The following is an 18,666-nucleotide window of genomic DNA, read 5'->3' on the forward strand; positions in this document are numbered from 1 at the left end:
CACAGGTGGCAAAAGTACTCACACTCCGTACTTAAATAAAGTAGACGTACAGATAATTGTATAAGCGCTGAAGTTACTCCCATTACTGAAATAAAAGTAAAAAAAGAAAACCACCATACAATATAAAACTACATTTAACGAATCCTTTGAAATTATTTATTACATTCATTCATTTCCCCCACAACATAAGAGGCGGGTTGAGTAAAAAAATAAATGTCAGTTTTCTTATAATTAATATACTTTAGTTTTGTTTAGGCGGCACGGTGGCCGACTGGTTAGAGCGTCAGCCTCACGGTTCTGTGGACCCGGGTTCAATCCCCGGCCTCACCTGTGTGGAGTTTGCATGTTCTCCCCGTGCCTGCGTGGCTTTTCTCCGGGCACTCCGGTTTCCTCCCACATCCCCAAAACATGCATTAATTGGAGATTCTAAAATTGTCCGTAGGTGTAACTGTGCGTGCGAATGGTTGTTTGTTTGTATGTGCCCTGCGATTGGCTGGCAACCAGTCCTGGGTGTACCCTGCCTCCTGTCCGATGACAGCTAGGGTAGGCTCCAACATGCCCGTGACACTAGTGAGGAGAAGCGGCTCAGAAAACGGATGGATGGATGGATAGTTTTGTTTAATAAAAAAAAAAACTTCCAGTGCTTTAATTATCAGGCTTAAATATTCCATGTTGTACTAAATTCCCATGAGACAGACTGATTAGTTTTGTCATTTATTCATTTTGACCTTATAAGCAATGGCATACTTAAGTGCAGTTTATGTAGCTAAATGTTTGCTTTTCTACATATTTGAATAAAAAATTCAAATGGCCTGTTTTCAGCCTCTGGGAATTCCCGGATTTGTGTTCCTCTTCTCTGCATTTTGTCTTTTTTCGTAAAACTTCGAGCCAACACGTTAAGCTTTCCTTTGTCACTAAATCGGGACAATTGCTTCAAGGTCTTCACTGAGTGACAAAATACGATATGTAAAATGTGAGCCTTATTTACAAAAATTTTTTGTAAATAATGTTCCTTAGCCAATTTGACGTGAGGCAATTTTAGTTATTTAAAATGTGTCAGAAGCTGGCGGCACGGTGGACGGCTGGTTAGACCGTCTGCCTCACAGTTCTGAGGACAGGGGTTCAATTCCCGGCCCTGCCTGTGTGGAGTTTGCATGTTCTCCCCGTGCCTGCGTGGGTTTTCTCCGGGCACTCCAGTTTCCTCCCACATCCCAAAAACATGCATGGTAGGTTAATTGACAACTCTAAATTGCCCGTAGGTGTGAATGTGAGTGCGAATGGTTGTTCGTTTGTATGTGCCCTGTGATTGGCTGGCAACCAGTTCAGGGTGTACCCCGCCTCCTGCCCGATGATAGCTGGGATAGGCTCCAGCACACCCGCGACCCTTGTGAGGAGAAGTGGCTCAGAAAATGGATGGATGGATGGATGGGTGTCAGAAGCTATCTCATTATTAGGTCCATTTACTAAACTTTTCTCATATTTTTTTTTCTGTCTTGGACAGAGACGGTTTGAGTAGCCACAAATTGTACTTGAGTAATAGTACTGTAACTTTAGAATAATATGACTTAAGCAAAAGTAAAAATAGGTTCTCAGAATAATTAGGGTAGAGGCGTCTCTGTGGGTCCAATTCTTCGACTGGCGGGGAGTTAATTAATTTAGCATCCGGGGGCGAACCCAGCATTCTTGGGTCTTAACTTTGAAGTCCCAGGCAGATGTGATTAACTTAGTGTCGGCATGGCAAAGCAAATGTCTGTGTCTTGTTGAAGATAGTTTATTGTGTTAATCCGTTTAGAGTCTGCGCGCGACTCTGGAGTTAACGTCTACCTCGGTGGGGAGCGGCGGTAGTGCGAGGCTGGGGTGCCGGGTGGCATCTTTTGCGTGGCATGTCCGCTACACTGTTGAGAGGATGAATTCAGAGGATTTGGAGAATTTGCAGTAAAACAATTGCTCTAAACGATTCGATTTGTCAAAATAGTTGATGCATTTGATGATCTATTATATATCAATTGATTAATTCTGACACCACTATTTACTACTTGGAATATCAAACAAACAAAAAAAAAGATACAGTCATTGAATAGATTGATTACACTTATTGAGTTTCATTTTTTTATTTGGGTCATTGTGGGGTGGCACAGTGAGTTAGAGTTAGTCAGTTCTGATGTACTGGCGACCAAAGTCAGCTGGGATTGACTCAAGCTCACCTGCGACCTCAATGAGGACAAACACTATAGAAAATGGATGGATGGGTCACTTTGACAACCTAACAGGAGTGTTATAATCAAGGCCTGGATAATAAAGTACAATAGATACACGTTTATACATTTACGTATACATGGATGCATGCAGTGTGGCCCTCCGCTGTGTGTCAGGTTTTATGAGGACTAACTTCGTAGATAACTTCCCCCAGGCAGATGCTAGACACTGTAATTACGTATCTGTCATTATTCTCACAGCCTTTTCATTTTCTCCCGGCTCACGCTAAAGCACCAGCATTCGGCTGCCTTGCCCACACACACACGCGCACACATACACACGCAAACATCCTCAGGCAGGCACCTTCACAAATGGCCTTGATGATACAACTCATGTTGATGTTGATTGAAATGCCATGCAGCAAAGTGTGGCAGCATCGCCTTATGATGATGGATCAGTTGAAGTAGAGAAAAAGAGATTGTCGTGCCTTTGTTACGCATCACACACATAATAAGCAGTCCCACATGCCACAGAAGGAACAAGTGACCCACCTAAATAAGACAGACACCCTAATGTTTAGGGCCTTATTGTATTTTTGAAAAGTAGACTAAAAACCAATATGACACTTTAGAAAAACTACAAACAATGGTACTGTTTTTGAGCGAGAAATATGTGGAATTGATGAAAAGACACAAAGAAGATGCTCGCAAAGTTAAAAATAATAATAATAATTTTTCCGCAAAGTAAAAAGAATATACACCTTGGATAATTGTCATATCTTCTTTCAATATATGTTACTGTACCATTTGTGTCTGAATATTCATTATTTAAAAGTTTATACCATGATGACAATGCAAAATTTATTAAAAAAAAAAACTCTGTCACATAAAACACCTATGGCATTTCACATTTTAGCTTTAAGATAGCTGATTTTTGTAAGACAAAGCTATGTTTTTTTTGTTAAATAAGCAACATGTAATACTCTTTATTTTGTGTTCATTTTACAGTAAACGTGTGAGTGTTAACACTATCAAACAACCATACGTGTTCTCTTATTAAAGCGCCGTTCACAGTCTGCCAAAGTGCACACCACGCGCTCAGGGAGAGCAGAATTCTTATTCTTAGAAAATTACCGGTACTTTTTTCTCATAATTGTGCACCTTTATTCCTGTATTCCATTGTCACTGTCGGACAGAAAACACCCATGTCCAAATATGGTCAATTTAATATTTTCTCACAAATCGAAACAATTAGTCAAGTCCCCATGTGGCTCTGTTATTTTTTTAAAAACGATTTACCAATTTAAAGTGTTGAAAATTGCTTGCAGCCTTTGGTTATGCAATGCTAATGGATCAAGAAACATTTCTTTTTTTGGTTTCCCGAAAAGTGAGAGATTTGAAAATGCGAGGATTCCACCATACTATACCCATATACGTATCAGGCTGGTAACGTGGTATCGGCATCATAGTATCGCAAGCATTTTTACGTGTACAGTTACAGTATCGACACCAACCTACTAACCTGGTGGGAACTTTTTTAAACTGTGAATTTGCTTTAACATCCTTCACCAAGAGATGATTCTGATTCTGGTCAAGGCATCATCATAGGTGAAGTATATATTGTTGTATTGGACCTAAGGGTATGTTTACATGACATCGAAAAAACAAGTAGAAATCCTTAAGACGAGTTGCGAAACCTAATTATGTTGTACTGGTGTGAAGGCAGAAGTAGTCATATCTGAATCACAGGAGATAAGGAGGTTGCCACGGTGTCAAGAATATGTAATGAACAAAGGCGATCAACTTAAATTCCTTCCCAATTTACCCCCAAGACAGGATTTGGGATTTCAGTGCATTTGTCATCAAAATCTCAATGAGAAGAGTTTAAGCCTGAAAAGGAGGAGCGGGTGTGAAACACGACACCATCAAACTCTCTTTGTAGGAGAACATTCCAAATGCCCGTCTTCTTCCCTAGAGGCCGTGGTTGGTCAGTGGCTGATGTCTGGCCTACATACATTTTTAATGCCGACTCACTTTCCCTACAATAGGCACTATTCCGCTAGACTGCATTGCGTCAACACATACTAATGCTTCACCTCGGCCTTGCGAGGTGAAGCTCGTTTTTTGTCTCTCTCGCGCACACACAAGGGAGAAACAAAGCGCTACATGAAAGTTAATGGTGTGTGTGAATGTGTGTGCGTGTGAGACATGTCTCTGAGGAGATGGTCTGAGCAGGATGTGTTGTATTGATTAGTTGCCTACAATTATTTCACTCCCATCAAAGCAACCCCCAACCTCCTCCTAACCCCTTGACTGTCTGCTGGCTTCAGACCGTAAAAAGCCACTTTATACTCGGGCTGTGCGGCCCAAAAGTCATAATTTTTAGGTGGTTGGGGGGTGGTGGCTGAATGGAGCTACATGACATGCAGGTAGTTTCTCAAAAGTGGAACATTTTCAAATTGAAAGCGTACTTATTGAGTTTTTAATTGCTTTTATACAAATAGACATGTCTGGAGTGTTGGCCACCTATCAAGTGTGAAATTAAACAAGCAAGTGAATCTCTTGTTGGGCACTTAAAATTGTGTCCGCGAGCCAGCCATTCAGATTTTTAAAAAAATCTTAATTTACATAATAACCACCCACAAACAGAGTTTCTCCACCCATGACTCGGCAGCAAGGCTCGGTGAAGATGTTACACTGTCGGAAACCCGGTCACTCCTATTTCCGGGTCACAGATATATTGTTTTTTTTGTGTGTGTCAAGCCGTTAGTCTGTAGCAACTGATTTGGAACTAGGAAGCACACTAATTCCTCACGGCTCATGAAAGCGACCTCGATTCACCTATGATGACTTTGTCAACAATGTCAGTATCAAGCACGCCAGAATGGTAAGTTTGGATAAAATTTAAAACTTTTCAAACATTTGCAAGCTTTTTTATACTTATTTACAATAACTTTGTACTTTTCTTGGTGATTTAGGCCACAAAAAAAGTACAAAACAATAATTTTGTACTGTAGAGTAATATGGGTGCATATGGCCAAAAAGAAAAAATGCTTCAATGGAACTGACAATTGGCTCTTCCAGACGAGCATAATGTCCTTTAAGTCACCAAGTAAGCTGTAACAATCTTTTATAGAAAAAGACAAGGGTGAAGAATTAAAAAATATGCAATGACACAGCAACTATAAATTGAAAGCTAAATAAAATGAGAGTAGTCATCATCCCTGGGTCAGCTTTTTAGTCTTTTAAACAATAATAGAGTGATGGAGTTCAATTACACATCTTCTTTTGCAAGATTGCTGACTGGTGAAGAATGAGTTGATCCTTAACAAATAATCTTCTTCTTCTTTTCCTTTCGGGTTGTCCCTTTAGGGGTCGCTACAGCGCGTTTCATAAATTTTGCCCTTCATCCTAGCAGAGACTCTTCTGTCACATAAAACACCTGACACCCTCCTCCACCGGTTGCAACCTGCTTGGACCCGTTTCTTCACTTCCTGACCACACTCACCATTGCTCTGGACGGTTGACCCCAAGTATTTAAAGTCTTCCACCCTTGCTATCTCTTCTCCCTGTAGCCTCACTCTTCCCCCACCACCTCTCTCATTCATGCACATATATTCTGTCTTCTGTCTAATCTTCATTCCTCTGCTTTCCAGTGCATGCCTCCATCTTTCTAACTGTTCCTCCACCTGCTCCCTGCTTTCACTGCAGATCACAATGTCATCTGCAAACATCATGGTCCTATCATCGGGCAGGAGACGGGGTACACCCTGAACCGGTTGTCAGCCAATTGCAGGGCACATACAAACAAACAACCAGCCGCACTCACATTCACACCTTCGGGCAATTTAGAGTCTTCAATTAACCTACCATGCATGTTTTTGGGATGTGGGAGGAAACCGGAGTGTCCGGAGAAAACCCACACAGGGACGGGGAAAACATGCAAACTCCACACAGGCAGGGCCGGGGATTGAACCCCGGTCCTCAGAACTGTGAGGCTGATGCTCTAACCAGTTGTCCACCGTGCCACCTCAACATCCTCAAGGCAAATAATGCATCCGTGGTACTCTTTCAATGGATGAAACCATACTGTTGCTCGCAAATACTCACTTCTGTCCTGAGTGTAGCCTCCACTACTCTTTCCCATAACTTTATTGTGTGGCTCATCACCTTTATTCCTCTATAGTTCCCACAGCTCTGCACATCACCCTTGTTCTTAAAAATGGGCAACAGCACACTTTTCCTCCATTCCTCAGGCATCTTCTCACGCGCTAGAATTCTATTGAACAAGCTGGTCAAAAACTCCACAGCCACCTCTCCTAGATGCTTCCATACCTCCACAGGAATGGTCACATCCTACCTGTGGGGCATAGCCACTAATCACATTATACATAACACCCTCAATTTCAAGTTTCAGCCTCATCACTCGATCTGATACACATTTTACCTCCAAGACATTCTTAGCCAACTCTACTTTTAAAATAACCACGACTCAGTTTCTCTTCCCACCTACACCATGGTAAAATCATTTAAACCCTGCCCCTAAACTTCTAGCCTTACTGCCTTTCCACCTGTTCTCCTGGGCACACAATATATCAACCTTTCTCCTAATCATCATGTCAACCAACTCCCGAGATTTTTGTGTCATAGTCCCAACATTCAAAGTCCCCACATTCAGTTCTAGGCTCTGTGCTTTCCTCTTCTCTTTCTGCCGAAGAACCCGCTTTACAGCTCTTTTTCTTCTTTGACTTCGAGCCACAGTTGCTGAATTTCCTACGGAGCCCTGCATCTTGACAACGCCGGTGGTGGACGTTGTGAACCCGGGCCACGACCGATCCGGTATGGAATTCTTTGGATGAACGCTCATATTTGTTTGGCAAAGTTTTAAGCTGGATGCCCTTCCTGACGCAATACGGCTACAGTTTACACTGGCTTGTACCACCCATAGGGCTGCATTATCCTTAACAAATAATCATTCATTGATTTTTTTAATAGTGTTTGTCCTCATTAGGGTTGTGTGCTGCCTATCCCTGCTGACTTTTGGCGAGAGAAGTGGCCTGCCTCCTGGACTGGTCGGTCGCCAGTCAATCACAGTCATTAATGTTCTTAAATTCAAAAGACAGAAAAAGTGGTGCTAAACTATTTAGGTCATTCATGTGCTGAAGGCTCCCTGCTGCTAGTGTAACATTGAATTGCCTTTGTGGTTTTCTGTATAAATTCTTTTGGCAATGACGGCACAAAAGGGCGGCTTTGAAAATCCCTTGTGCTATTTTCAGAATGTCGAAACTAGCCCACGCTCCCAAAGCAAGCATCCTGAAGCTTCACTGTACATCCACTAACTGCTCCTCCTCTAAAAGCAAGCCTTTTGTTGTGGGTAATTATAGTTTAACACCCGCAAATGGACCTAAATGGGTTTTCGAGGATATACTATTGATCCTTGAGGTAAATTGGTCATTTTGCTTACGGCCTGTCCCCAGAATGGAATGGTATACTCACAGGTGCTTAAGGATAATACGGTTATCTGGTAGTAGCAAGACCACATCGCAACATTTGAACTACCAGCAACATCCAGAATGATATGATAACAAACTCAAAGTAGTAGTATCTGGCTGTTCTCAACACAGATGAAAATAACCCTTCATGAAGCTTATTTTACTTACCTATTTGTTTCTTCAATATCATCGCATTACAGTGTGTCACAAAAGATTATGTGTACAGCATTTAAGTTAGATAAATATTTGAGTTGGATTTTTTGGGGGGAGGGTTTTGCATAATTGTTTTTCCTGTCTGTTTAGATCACTAATGGATATCTCAGACAGGTTTGATGATAGCTTTTTTGGACATTTACTTTTTGATGAGGTTGTTCCACATTATTAACTCATTCACTGCCAGCTTTTCAAAGCAGAGTTCCCCATATTGCCAGCCATTTAAGAGCGTTTTGAACAATCTTTCAAGACCTACTAAATATAGTGTTCTGTGAAAATATAATAGTAGACTCAAGGGTAGACTCTCTTCTTTCACCAGAAAAAAAACAAACAAACAGCAAAAGATGGGTTGGTTTCATCAAAAACACTGGTTTCTGAGCACAGAAGAGGTGCTTTTTGTGAAAAGAAACGTCTAGCTGGCCATTTACTCTGACGCTAATATTTTTTGCTTTTGTGACACCTCAAACTACACTGAAAAAAAACAAAACAAAAAAAACAAAATAAAAAAAACATTATTTCGGTTGCACATTATTAAAATGTGGTAAACTTGTAATTATCCCGTTTTCCTTAAAATAAGCACATGATATGTTAGTTTGACACAACCGATGTACATGTTCGAATTAAGTAAATTCAAAGTTACTTATTCTCAGTGTATAAAACAACAAAAACAACACTGAAAATTGACTTTTGATGGCAAAATAATAATTTATTACAGATATACAACAATGAAATAAGTCATGAGTGACGCTGACTCACCACATGGCTCGAGATGAAAATCAGTGACTTTGTTACATACAGTAGCACTCCTCATTCAGTCACGACTGTGACACACACTTTTTACTACCTACCGTAAACACATACTCTCGTTCCACCATACGTATACATACTCTGTTTGAGTGTCAAGTGCCTAAACTTGTCTGACTTCCTATGTGTTGGCAATCATCTCCTTCCTAATCGACATGACAAGCCGAGATTCATGGCCTAATCTTAACACAGAGACAAAACCCGATGCCTCGAAAAAGGAATGAAAACAATGAAATGCAGGTGAACTGAAGAAACTCATCATACTGCTAAATTATTTGTTGGTGACTCAGGCCACAAAGAGGTTTGTTCAGATCAAGGCATATTAAAAACTAAGTTTCTGTCAGGCAAACGCATCACATTAAGAGAGCAGCTGTTAAAAAGCCACTAATGGGCAGCAAGCAGGCATTTGTCGCTGTTGTTGTCTCTGGAGCCCGAAGAACCTCTCTAATGCTTGAATAATGAGCCGGTAGGCCCCTTTAGAATGCCTGAAGGTGTCAAAATGACCTCTGCAAAGAAAGTAGAGTTCCTAACTCGCCATGGTATAAAAAAAGAAGAAGCATACCTTTCACAGTAACAAAATAATCATGCAGGACAACACACCAGCCTACGTTGCAAACAAAAAGTTTTAGCTTCTACGAGCAACAAACTCACAGTGTGGCTACCACCATCCTCAACACAACTGAAAATCTGAGAAGCATATTTAAAAGGATGATCTATAACAGTGGGAGGCAATTCCTGCATCTCCAAATGAGATGCAGGCAGAAACCATACAGTATATGGACTTTAGAAAAGTTCAATACTTGATGTTGTGAAAAATAAATACACATGACACAGTGGTTGGGAGAGAGGAGAATCAATTCGTTAACTCAAGACACAGTTTATATATCTTGACATCTCATGAACAAGGCCCACCATTACCCTAGAGACAGGCGGCAGTCACCCTTGAGGCAGACGGCAATCACCCTTGAGCTAAATGATTCGTGGCAGGCATACCACAGTGGTTTATCATGACCTCGTCTAACTGAGCCAAAGTTAAGCATTAGTTCTTTCTTTAGTAATGACCAAGTTGTTCAGGCGATATCAAAGATGCAACTTGTTCGGTAAAGATGTTATTTGGTTGAATATGAATTTAATAAATATTAATATTAATTATTAATAGTTTATTAGTATGCAATGACAGATACACTAGAATATATATTTTAAGTTCTTTACAGACTATTAGTTTGTTTAAACAATAGTGCATAATCATTTGAAATACTGTATTTTGTAATAATTTTGCCAAATAAAAATTGTAATTATGGTGGTTCCGTTCAATAATATGGGTTGGGTGAGTAGCGATACAAGGTATTGGTATCTGGCCGATACTGGCCTTATTTCAAGGTATTGTGAAGGCTGCTGATACCAGCCCCTGATAACTAAGGCAAAAAAACCCAAAAAAAACCCTCTAACATCAAGTAAGTCTTTCTCACCAGTAGTTGGCCCTACACTGCGGCGGTTCAACACATTTCCGAATCATCATCTACATCAGACAGAAAAACGGTATTTGTTCACAATTATATGTCATTGTGTGAATTGAACTTTATGTATCAAAAGTACTAGTGGTATTGGTACACAAGAGTGACTACTCGTACTGGTATCGGTCTGAAAAAAATTGTATCAAAACTCCCTTATAATATCCCAATTACTAATTACATTTTTGATGATCACTGTAAATCATATATAGTATTTCAGGAAACTGAACAAAAAAATATCCCTAAAAATTTGGAACACATTGTAGTTATTAATCCATCCATTTTCTTTGCAGTGTCTAATCCATCTAATCCAAGAGGCGGGGTACTCCCTGGACTGGTCGTCAGCCAATCACAAGCCACATATAGACAATCAACCATTCACACACATTCACACCTATGGGCAAAACAGAGGTTTCAATTTTGACATTCTAATAATTTATTTAATCATATTCATTTCTTCAATTTCTTTAATTCGGCTCATTAGGTTGTCTCAGGTTTCGCTGTGGCATCTGTCAGTTTCTTTGTCTTGTCAAAATGGGCCTGATTTTGTGTTAATTTCACAACTGTCTCACAGGAATGAAAAACAGCAGCACTAAATATAGCACTGATAGAACTAGGGCAAAGAAGTTGTCAAAAAAGTGGCCCCAGGCTATCCATCCATCCATTTACGGCAGTTTATCTGGCATCGGGTCGCAGTGCCAGTCGTCTTTTGCTGAGGGAAGGCAATCCAATCATCCCGAATGTCTACAGGTGCAGGGGGGAAAAATGGGTCACCTGCAGGCGGTTTTTGTCCTATACTGTTCACTGCAGTCATTACAAACCATCAGGCGTACAATAGATTGATCCCTGGTGGCTTTTGAAGATTATTTGACACAAGTCTGGCTACTTTTTTTTTGTCAGAGAATGAGCACCACTGCCAAGCTGAGATGTTGCAGATAGATGAGATCAAGGGTCTGCCACCATACGATTTGAAGCCTTGATTGGGCTTGCGTTTCCATCGCAGGGTGAGCAGGGGCGTATATAAAGGGTGTCATTCTACCACCACAGTACAGTCTAAAGCCCAGTACACACATACTGATAGGTGGACTTTGAGCCCCCTTCCGATTAAAGTCAGCAAATTTTCCTGAATTAGGTCTCCAAAAGGCAAGTTGGTTTTAAGAGACAGCAGACTCAGACAGACTCCAACCAGGTAGAAAGTCAGGACAAATTTGAGCATTTGTTTCCCCTTTTAATCAAAGTCACCAACAGTCGGTAACTGAAATGAGGATGAAGGAAACCCAGTTCTTCTTTTTTTCGTGGCAGATTACTACTAGAAGCCGACAAGCTTTGTGAGAAATATGTCGATCGACCAATCAACAGGTTGTGCTCCTTCCACCCTTTTAGATACAGTGAACCTTCGCATATTGTCCGTTCGCTATTCAGAAATTTAACTATTTGCATTTTTTCTGTTGAGCCTATCTTCGGCTAGTGACTGAAAAAGTCTTATTCACATATTTTTGTGCTCTTATCTTAACGCTCTAAAATGCCACAAATGGCATCTTTGTATGTTGGAAAGGAATTAAGTTTAGACTGGGCACAAACGCCGGAGAGTCTTTGCTGCATGTGCATGTAATTGTTTTTTTGAAAGCAAACAATCTGTAAGCCATTTATTGTTAAATGGTAATATAAGATGACTTTAAAATAATATTAGGATCATAGTGTTTGGCATATTTATGTTTTTAAACTAGTAATATAGTCAATTATTAACTCTTCAAGTTCTGTCCACAAACATCACACACAAAATGATTTCCGTAATACGAACTCACACACACTGCACTTTATGTCCTAACTCACATTCACAATGACCTTATACTGATGTCACATTTAAGTCACTTTTACATATTTTTTGTTATTATTCTACCTTATTTTATTTTTCTTTATTTTACCTTATTTTATTTATCTTTTCTCCTCTTCCATACCGTACTGAACCGTAGTGCATTGGTGGAAATTGGGGCTAAGAAATACTGTAACTGATGGCTATCTGATGGGTCCCGGCCAAGAAAAAAGAAAAGTTATTTTGTGTGAATTACTGTAGAAATATTGCACGTTAAAATTACCCACCATTACTATCATCAGCTTGTCCAAAAGTTAATTGTGCTTCTAATATCTATGAGCACCCCACTAATTACAAATAACGTGCACAAATCTCAGTTGATTTCTTAAGACAGCTTGATTTCGCAGTTACTTTGTCACATCTGCGTGTGGCTCAAAGCATTTACAGCTGTTAATTGCTTTTAATTGAATGTCAGTAAAAACAGGAATAACGCATAAATCCGCTGGTGCGGGCTCACCCGCTTTGTAATTACAATGATTGCTCTCTACTTGATCGATTAACTGGCAGCTGGTTTGATTGGAATCAGCTGCTGTCTGATTGGAAGAACCTGTCATTTTAATCAAGATGCCGGATGGCTGCCTCCTGATGAAAATGACGGGTTTTCGGCCTGAATTTCTGAATATTAACCACAAATATTCTCAGCACAATTCCTGGGTGTGGGGGGTAGCACTTTGGACAAATTAAAGGGTCCTTGTAGTTTCCGCATTACATCAAGATTTACTGAGATACAGTACATATTTGGGTTTGTGTCAATTTTGTATTTTAATAAGATGCATGGATGATTGGTTTAGGTTTTCTTTGCTCTTGTGTTAAGCACCAAACTGAGTGCTGCATAAGTTTTTTGTTTTGACAATGGACCCTTGTGAGTTCTCAATAAACAGTGCATTTGGAATAGAGGGTTGCATTAGCAATTGCATATGCAAGAAGGGTCACGATGCGTTATTGTTGAGATATTTTTCTTACCTTTCGTGATTCCCATTTTAGACCAAAATGCAGGTACACACATCCCGGTGTAGAGACTCCGACCCAGTTGCCAGAACCCGTCCCACCTTGATAAACTGCATTCTTCCAAGCGGCCCTGCTGTGAGACTGCCCCAAGGACACGCCTTGTGGACCCTAAACTAATTAATATCTACCCTCGAAGTCTGAAATCCCAAGCATCAAAGGCCCCCAGATGTTGCCACCGGACCACCTGTCTGTGAATAGGAACAATTGCTGGGACAAGGCGACACCCGCTGGCGTCGAGAGGAACTGCAAAGTCGAGCCGGGGGGACTCTCATTTGATGTTTAACCAAGGATAAATGTTTGTTTTGATATTTCACGTACTCTGCAGACATTTTCCAAATGTATGCCTTGATGTCTGTGTCAGTGTGTGAACTTTACAAGTGCAATTGGGCGATTTTGAGAATTGTTTGTCTTGATTTGACTCCAAGCAGCATGAAATGTGATTTTAACCATAAGCAGTTGATTTGCCAAAACTATAACTATTATAAACAGTCAGAGGTTATTTTATATTAATAAATGAATTTAAGCCCATTTTATCAAATTTGTAGACAAGATTCAAGCTGATGGGTGTGGTCTTCTCCGGCCCTCTTCGCCACACCCCTGGGGTACTTAACCCTGACTCCCGCCCTCTCTCTTCTCTTGTGTTTTTTCTCTGCTCTGACTTCTTAGCTCGTCTTGGAGGCAGCTCGCCAGCCACAGGCTGGCCTCGGCCACCCCTCCCCCCCTTTGCCCTTTCTTTGTTCGGGCACACGGCTCGGTAACTGCGGGCCTTGGGGATGGAGACCCAGCTCCCTAGCTTTTGTGGATCGCTGCTGCAAAGCCTCCGGAACAGTGGCTGCTGAGCTAGCCAGATAAACTCCTAGCCAATGTATGTTTTCCGAACGTGCTAGTGGACCCAAGTCCCAAGGCGGGGAAAGATACAGTCACACTCTCCCAACAATGCGTGACTAACAACAATTTTTCTTCTTCTTCTGCAACCAACCCTTTCTCCGTGCTTCTGAGACGCGCCCTGGGAGAGACCACTCCCAGAGGCCAGTTCATATACGTTTGTGAGTAGACACGGCAAGTGATTGCCAGACTGTACAATATTAGTGCCTAATAATCTAGGGGGTAATTACTAGCTTCAGACAAAATCTCAAATGAGTCCTCTTTTCTCTCTCTTGTCCAGAATGGACACGTTAAACGCTCGCCTTTTCCACTTTAGTCCAACACACGATGTTCTATTTCCCTTTTCGTACTCCTGTTTTCCTTCTTTTTACCATTATTAGTGTTATTTTCTTTTTTAGTTAGACCCCTTTGTGTGTTTCCCGATAGATCCCTTGTAGATATCATTAAATATTCTATAAAATTCCACTCTTGGTTGTATTTTGTGTGTGTTCTGAGTTTAAGTAAATAAACCTCTGTCATCTAGAACTCATAATTTCATAAGGTGTAGCAACCTTCAGATTACCAGACTGATAAAAAGGTTTCTTGTCACTTTCCCTAAAATCTATCCACATAAAAAGTGACATGGTACCCCTTTACGATACAGATTAGTTTGATATTAACGATTAAACTTAAAATTCCGCTAAACCGGAAGTAATGCAAGGGTCGCTTCTGGCTTATCCTTTTCTCCCAAATGAATTACATTTTTAGTTAACCCTCACATACGCTACACCGGGTACGCACATACCGATAATAAGGTTGAATTTGAGCATTTTGGATGAAAAAAAAGGAAAAAAAATAGGAAATTTGTACCACCTTTTTAAGCTACAACAAAGTCATGCCAAGATGAAGTTTCATGAAGAAAAATTCAGGAGAACTAAAGCAGAGTAGACGTACTGATAAATCAGCCAAGTCTGAGCATTTTTTTAACTCCTTCCAATCAAAGTTAGCAAAGTCCTTATTATCAGATGTCTCTGATTTTGGGTGTATTCAGGGGGATGTTTTTCCTCCAATCATAAATATTAATCTGGTTTGGGGGAGAACACTCATGATTGCGGGTGCTGAAATCATTATGTACATATGGCTGAAGCTATTGAATATTTAGGGAATTCCTTCTATTACTCAAGAACATATTTGAATAAAAAACATAATTTTGCTTTAAACACACTAACACGTGAGATACAAATATTACTTTTTTCCACCTGGGGTCGCCATTCTCAAGTTGTACTGAAATATCTATTATTTTTGCACGTGTATGGCTTTAAAAGGAGGGGAATAATCTGGTAAGTGACGTGGGCGTCAGCGCGTGTAGAGTTGGCTGGCTGTCAACTGACTAACTCGTCTGCATGTTGAGTGACTCAGCGTGAATTGTGGGCTGTTCCACACAAATACTGATTTCTTCCTCATCATGTGTGGAATCCCTCACATAAATCTGTTAAGATGTTAAAAATCGCTGTGTGTGTACCACACTTTAAAATGCATTTATGGAGTTGTTATACTGTCTGTTGTTGGCGAGTGGTGAATGTTGCAGGTGCATGCAGAGCCACCAGGCTGTTTGTAGTATAATTTCTGTGGTAATGCATGTGGATTAGTTGATAAATTGCAGCCATCTCATACGCAAAGAAAAACAAAGAAGTAAAAATGTATGGAAGCGTCCTCGTTGAACTACTTTTCTTTGTGTGAGCCAAATTCATTTTGGCCTGACATTGGCAAGTCCTGTAAGGATGGTAATTGGATTTCCAGAATGAGCGAAACTCTGCTTTTTCTCTGTGCCCCACAATAGTAATTGAGGTTAAATGAAATGGTCAGCCATGCACCAAACCTCAGCGGATGTTCAGTCGCGAGAGTGTGCTGAAAAATGAAAATTTCTCATCTAAGCTGTTACTCTTCAAAGACATTCAAATTACAATAACAAGGGGGAATATTAGCGGTTGGGGAGATGGGGCGTAGAGCTATATAAAATGTAAGTCTTTTTGACGTTATAAATCAATTGTTTCAAATAAACTGTGTGTGTGGAGATGACGCAGTATGAAAATATAATATCGTGGTTATAGTGAGCAAAAGGATCACAGTCATCAGTTTTATCATGAGTACCAAAAGAAAGGTAAAAAAAAAATAATTAAAATAACAAACAACCTTAATCTGGCGGCACGGTGGGCGACTGGTTAGAGTATATGCCTCACAGTTCTGAGGACTGGGGTTCAACTGTGGTTTGCGGGACTTTGGAAAATGCTTTGTAACCCTTTCCAAATGAAAATACTTTGTTTCCCATTTGTTTTTGAATTTCTTTGCATTGTGGCATGATGGATTTCTTTTTCAGAACTTGTAGGCTACTACACTTAGTTTGTCTTTGAACTCCGCTTTCCAAAAATGATGGCTAATCACAGTTAACTCATAGTTTAATAAAAAAAAAAAATTTTATCCTTAAGACACTTACACTCACACAATGTATAGAGGAGCCATTTGCTGTCCCATACGCTAAAAACCATGTTAACGATAATTACAGTATCCGTCCATTTCTGTCATCTCTTTTGCAGGGCAACTTACCACACATCCTCTGCGTCCACATCACACTCAGCCCCAAACTGGCAAATGTCGCAGGTGGATGTTTCCTTCTGACCCGCTTCCGCCGAGCCCTCTCCTCCTGCAAGTAAGAAATGTAAAAAAAAAACAACATGAATCTCCCTCGCCTCAGCATGCATAATGTTTCTGTGTATACCACTTTCTAACAATGGTATCAGTGTTTGAAGACAAAAGACAATTATTTTGAAAACAGGTAAAAACGGAATTTATCTCCGTAACCAATTAAGATTTAGCTTAGCTTTATGTTGTATTTTGTAGTTTTATTATCAACACTTACATGTATGATTTTTTTTTTTATTGCAATCACATGAGAAGTTAGACCTTTGCATGGATTATTGGAATTACTAGGTTTATTATTATTCTTTGTACAAATTATTTGCTTTTTTCTGGTGATGTATGTATTTTAAGAGTGCAGAACACATTCCTCCAAAACTCTGTGGTCCCCCATTAGAAAAGAATCAGTCCCTGACACCAATTCCACCGATTAACACAAAAATAGTTGGACATGTCTATCATAACAAGACTCACAAAAATGTCTCAAGGACCCATGGATGAACTCAAACAAGAATTTCATCATTTTGACTAAGTTCCAGGGCCTGTTCTTTGACTCTGCTCGGGAATTGTTCCAAATGAGCCCCAATCGAAAACAGATATTCTCGACAGATGGGTGACACTAAATTGCAAAGCCTTCTTTTTCCATAAAACATCTAATATAGGTGGATTATGGTGTCAAAGTTTGTTCATCGTTATGAGGATTTGACATGAAAAAGAGGATGCGAGAGCACATTCAGGAAAAAAGATATTTTACTAAACTAACAAAGTATAAAATGTTGGAGAGCCTCCCGGAATGCATTGTGTTTGACGTTAAGGTTTCACTGTACATTTGTCAAAGTTGACTCCTACCCAAACAAAGAGTCAGAACCGTAAACAAACATTGCCCTTATTTTCTCCTTATTTTATAGCAGATTTTCAATCCCAGATATGATTTATAATTCTCTAGTTCACTTGGAGCAATACAAAAAAGAGCGATTGAGAAAAACGCTTCATGCAATGCAATGCAGCAAAATCTCTCGGTCTGGTATGAGCTGGAAAAATCAGCGCTAGACAACTAGATCATGTTTGTTCTCACACTCCCCATCAAAGATATACTGTACGGTAGGTTTACATATGAAAAGATATCTCCTTCATCCATTCTCTCCAAGCCCATTTTGCACTTCACTCTCCTTGCCGACGCTCATCTATCACTCTCTAAATCCCGCTGATCTTTCTGGACTGCCTCTTTTATTCCATCCTGCTGATTTTCTCACAGTGTGGGTACTGCCGTCAGGCTTACACTGTCTTAGGGACTCTGCCAGTGCATATGAGGATTCGCAAGTGACTGAGGTGGAGGTGTAGTGGGGCTGCAGGGGGATAGCTGAAAGAAAAGGCAATTTGGATGATCACAAATTGCATTCTCCCAGCGCATGCGGCTTTTGCCTGTCTCTGTACACCTTCCTTGCGGGCCCACTCCTCCTCAGACGTGTTCTATTTTTAAACTCACAGGGGGGACTACAGAAGACAGTGAAGGGGTGGAACTTGGCATCATTTTCTCATGTCATGTATTTAATCTCCCTGACATCCGAGCACCCAAGCCGCCGCCGCCGTCCATCGCTCCCTCGTGTCGGCCTCTTTCATTTTCCCCCTCTGAAACTACTGTTATTTCTTGTGATCCCCTGTGACACACATGGGATGAATAAGAACAAAGTCTTGGTGGGAATGGGTGGTATGTACGCGCGACCCGATTTTCCTCCATCGGCTTAAGTTAGCTTTGACTTGGAATTCGAAAGGTCAAAGTCAGTTAACTTTCATTTATTCGATTTTTTTTCCATGTCAGCAACCCAGTGAAATGCTAACATGCATGCCTCACAGTTGACGGGTTCTTGGTTCAAATCTCCATTTCGATCCATTCCATTTCGATGGCTGTGTGATGCTCCTGGAATATTGGCAGTAACTGAAACAAGCTGTCGTATACGCCGATCCAGAGAATCCCAAAAGACATGTCAATTGAATATGCCGGCCATGCAAGA

The 18,666-nt window shown here is 40.5% G+C and overlaps 1 protein-coding gene across 2 annotated transcripts in view; it reads right to left on the reverse strand.

The window, feature by feature from the left end:
- Positions 1-18,666, reverse strand: part of tmeff2a (transmembrane protein with EGF-like and two follistatin-like domains 2a) — a 130,675-nt gene that overhangs the window by 17,586 nt on the left and 94,423 nt on the right. For both annotated transcript variants that reach the window (XR_009769566.1, XM_061692110.1), the window contains exon 5: positions 16,565-16,661. Coding sequence is in view for 1 of the 2 variants with exons in the window: in XM_061692110.1 (XP_061548094.1) it covers positions 16,565-16,661 (97 nt within the window). In the remaining variant the exon portion in view is untranslated. The remainder of the gene's footprint in view (positions 1-16,564; positions 16,662-18,666) is intronic.

This window comes from Phycodurus eques, chromosome 12 (assembly GCF_024500275.1).
Source record: "Phycodurus eques isolate BA_2022a chromosome 12, UOR_Pequ_1.1, whole genome shotgun sequence".
Classification (NCBI taxonomy): domain Eukaryota; kingdom Metazoa; phylum Chordata; class Actinopteri; order Syngnathiformes; family Syngnathidae; genus Phycodurus; species Phycodurus eques.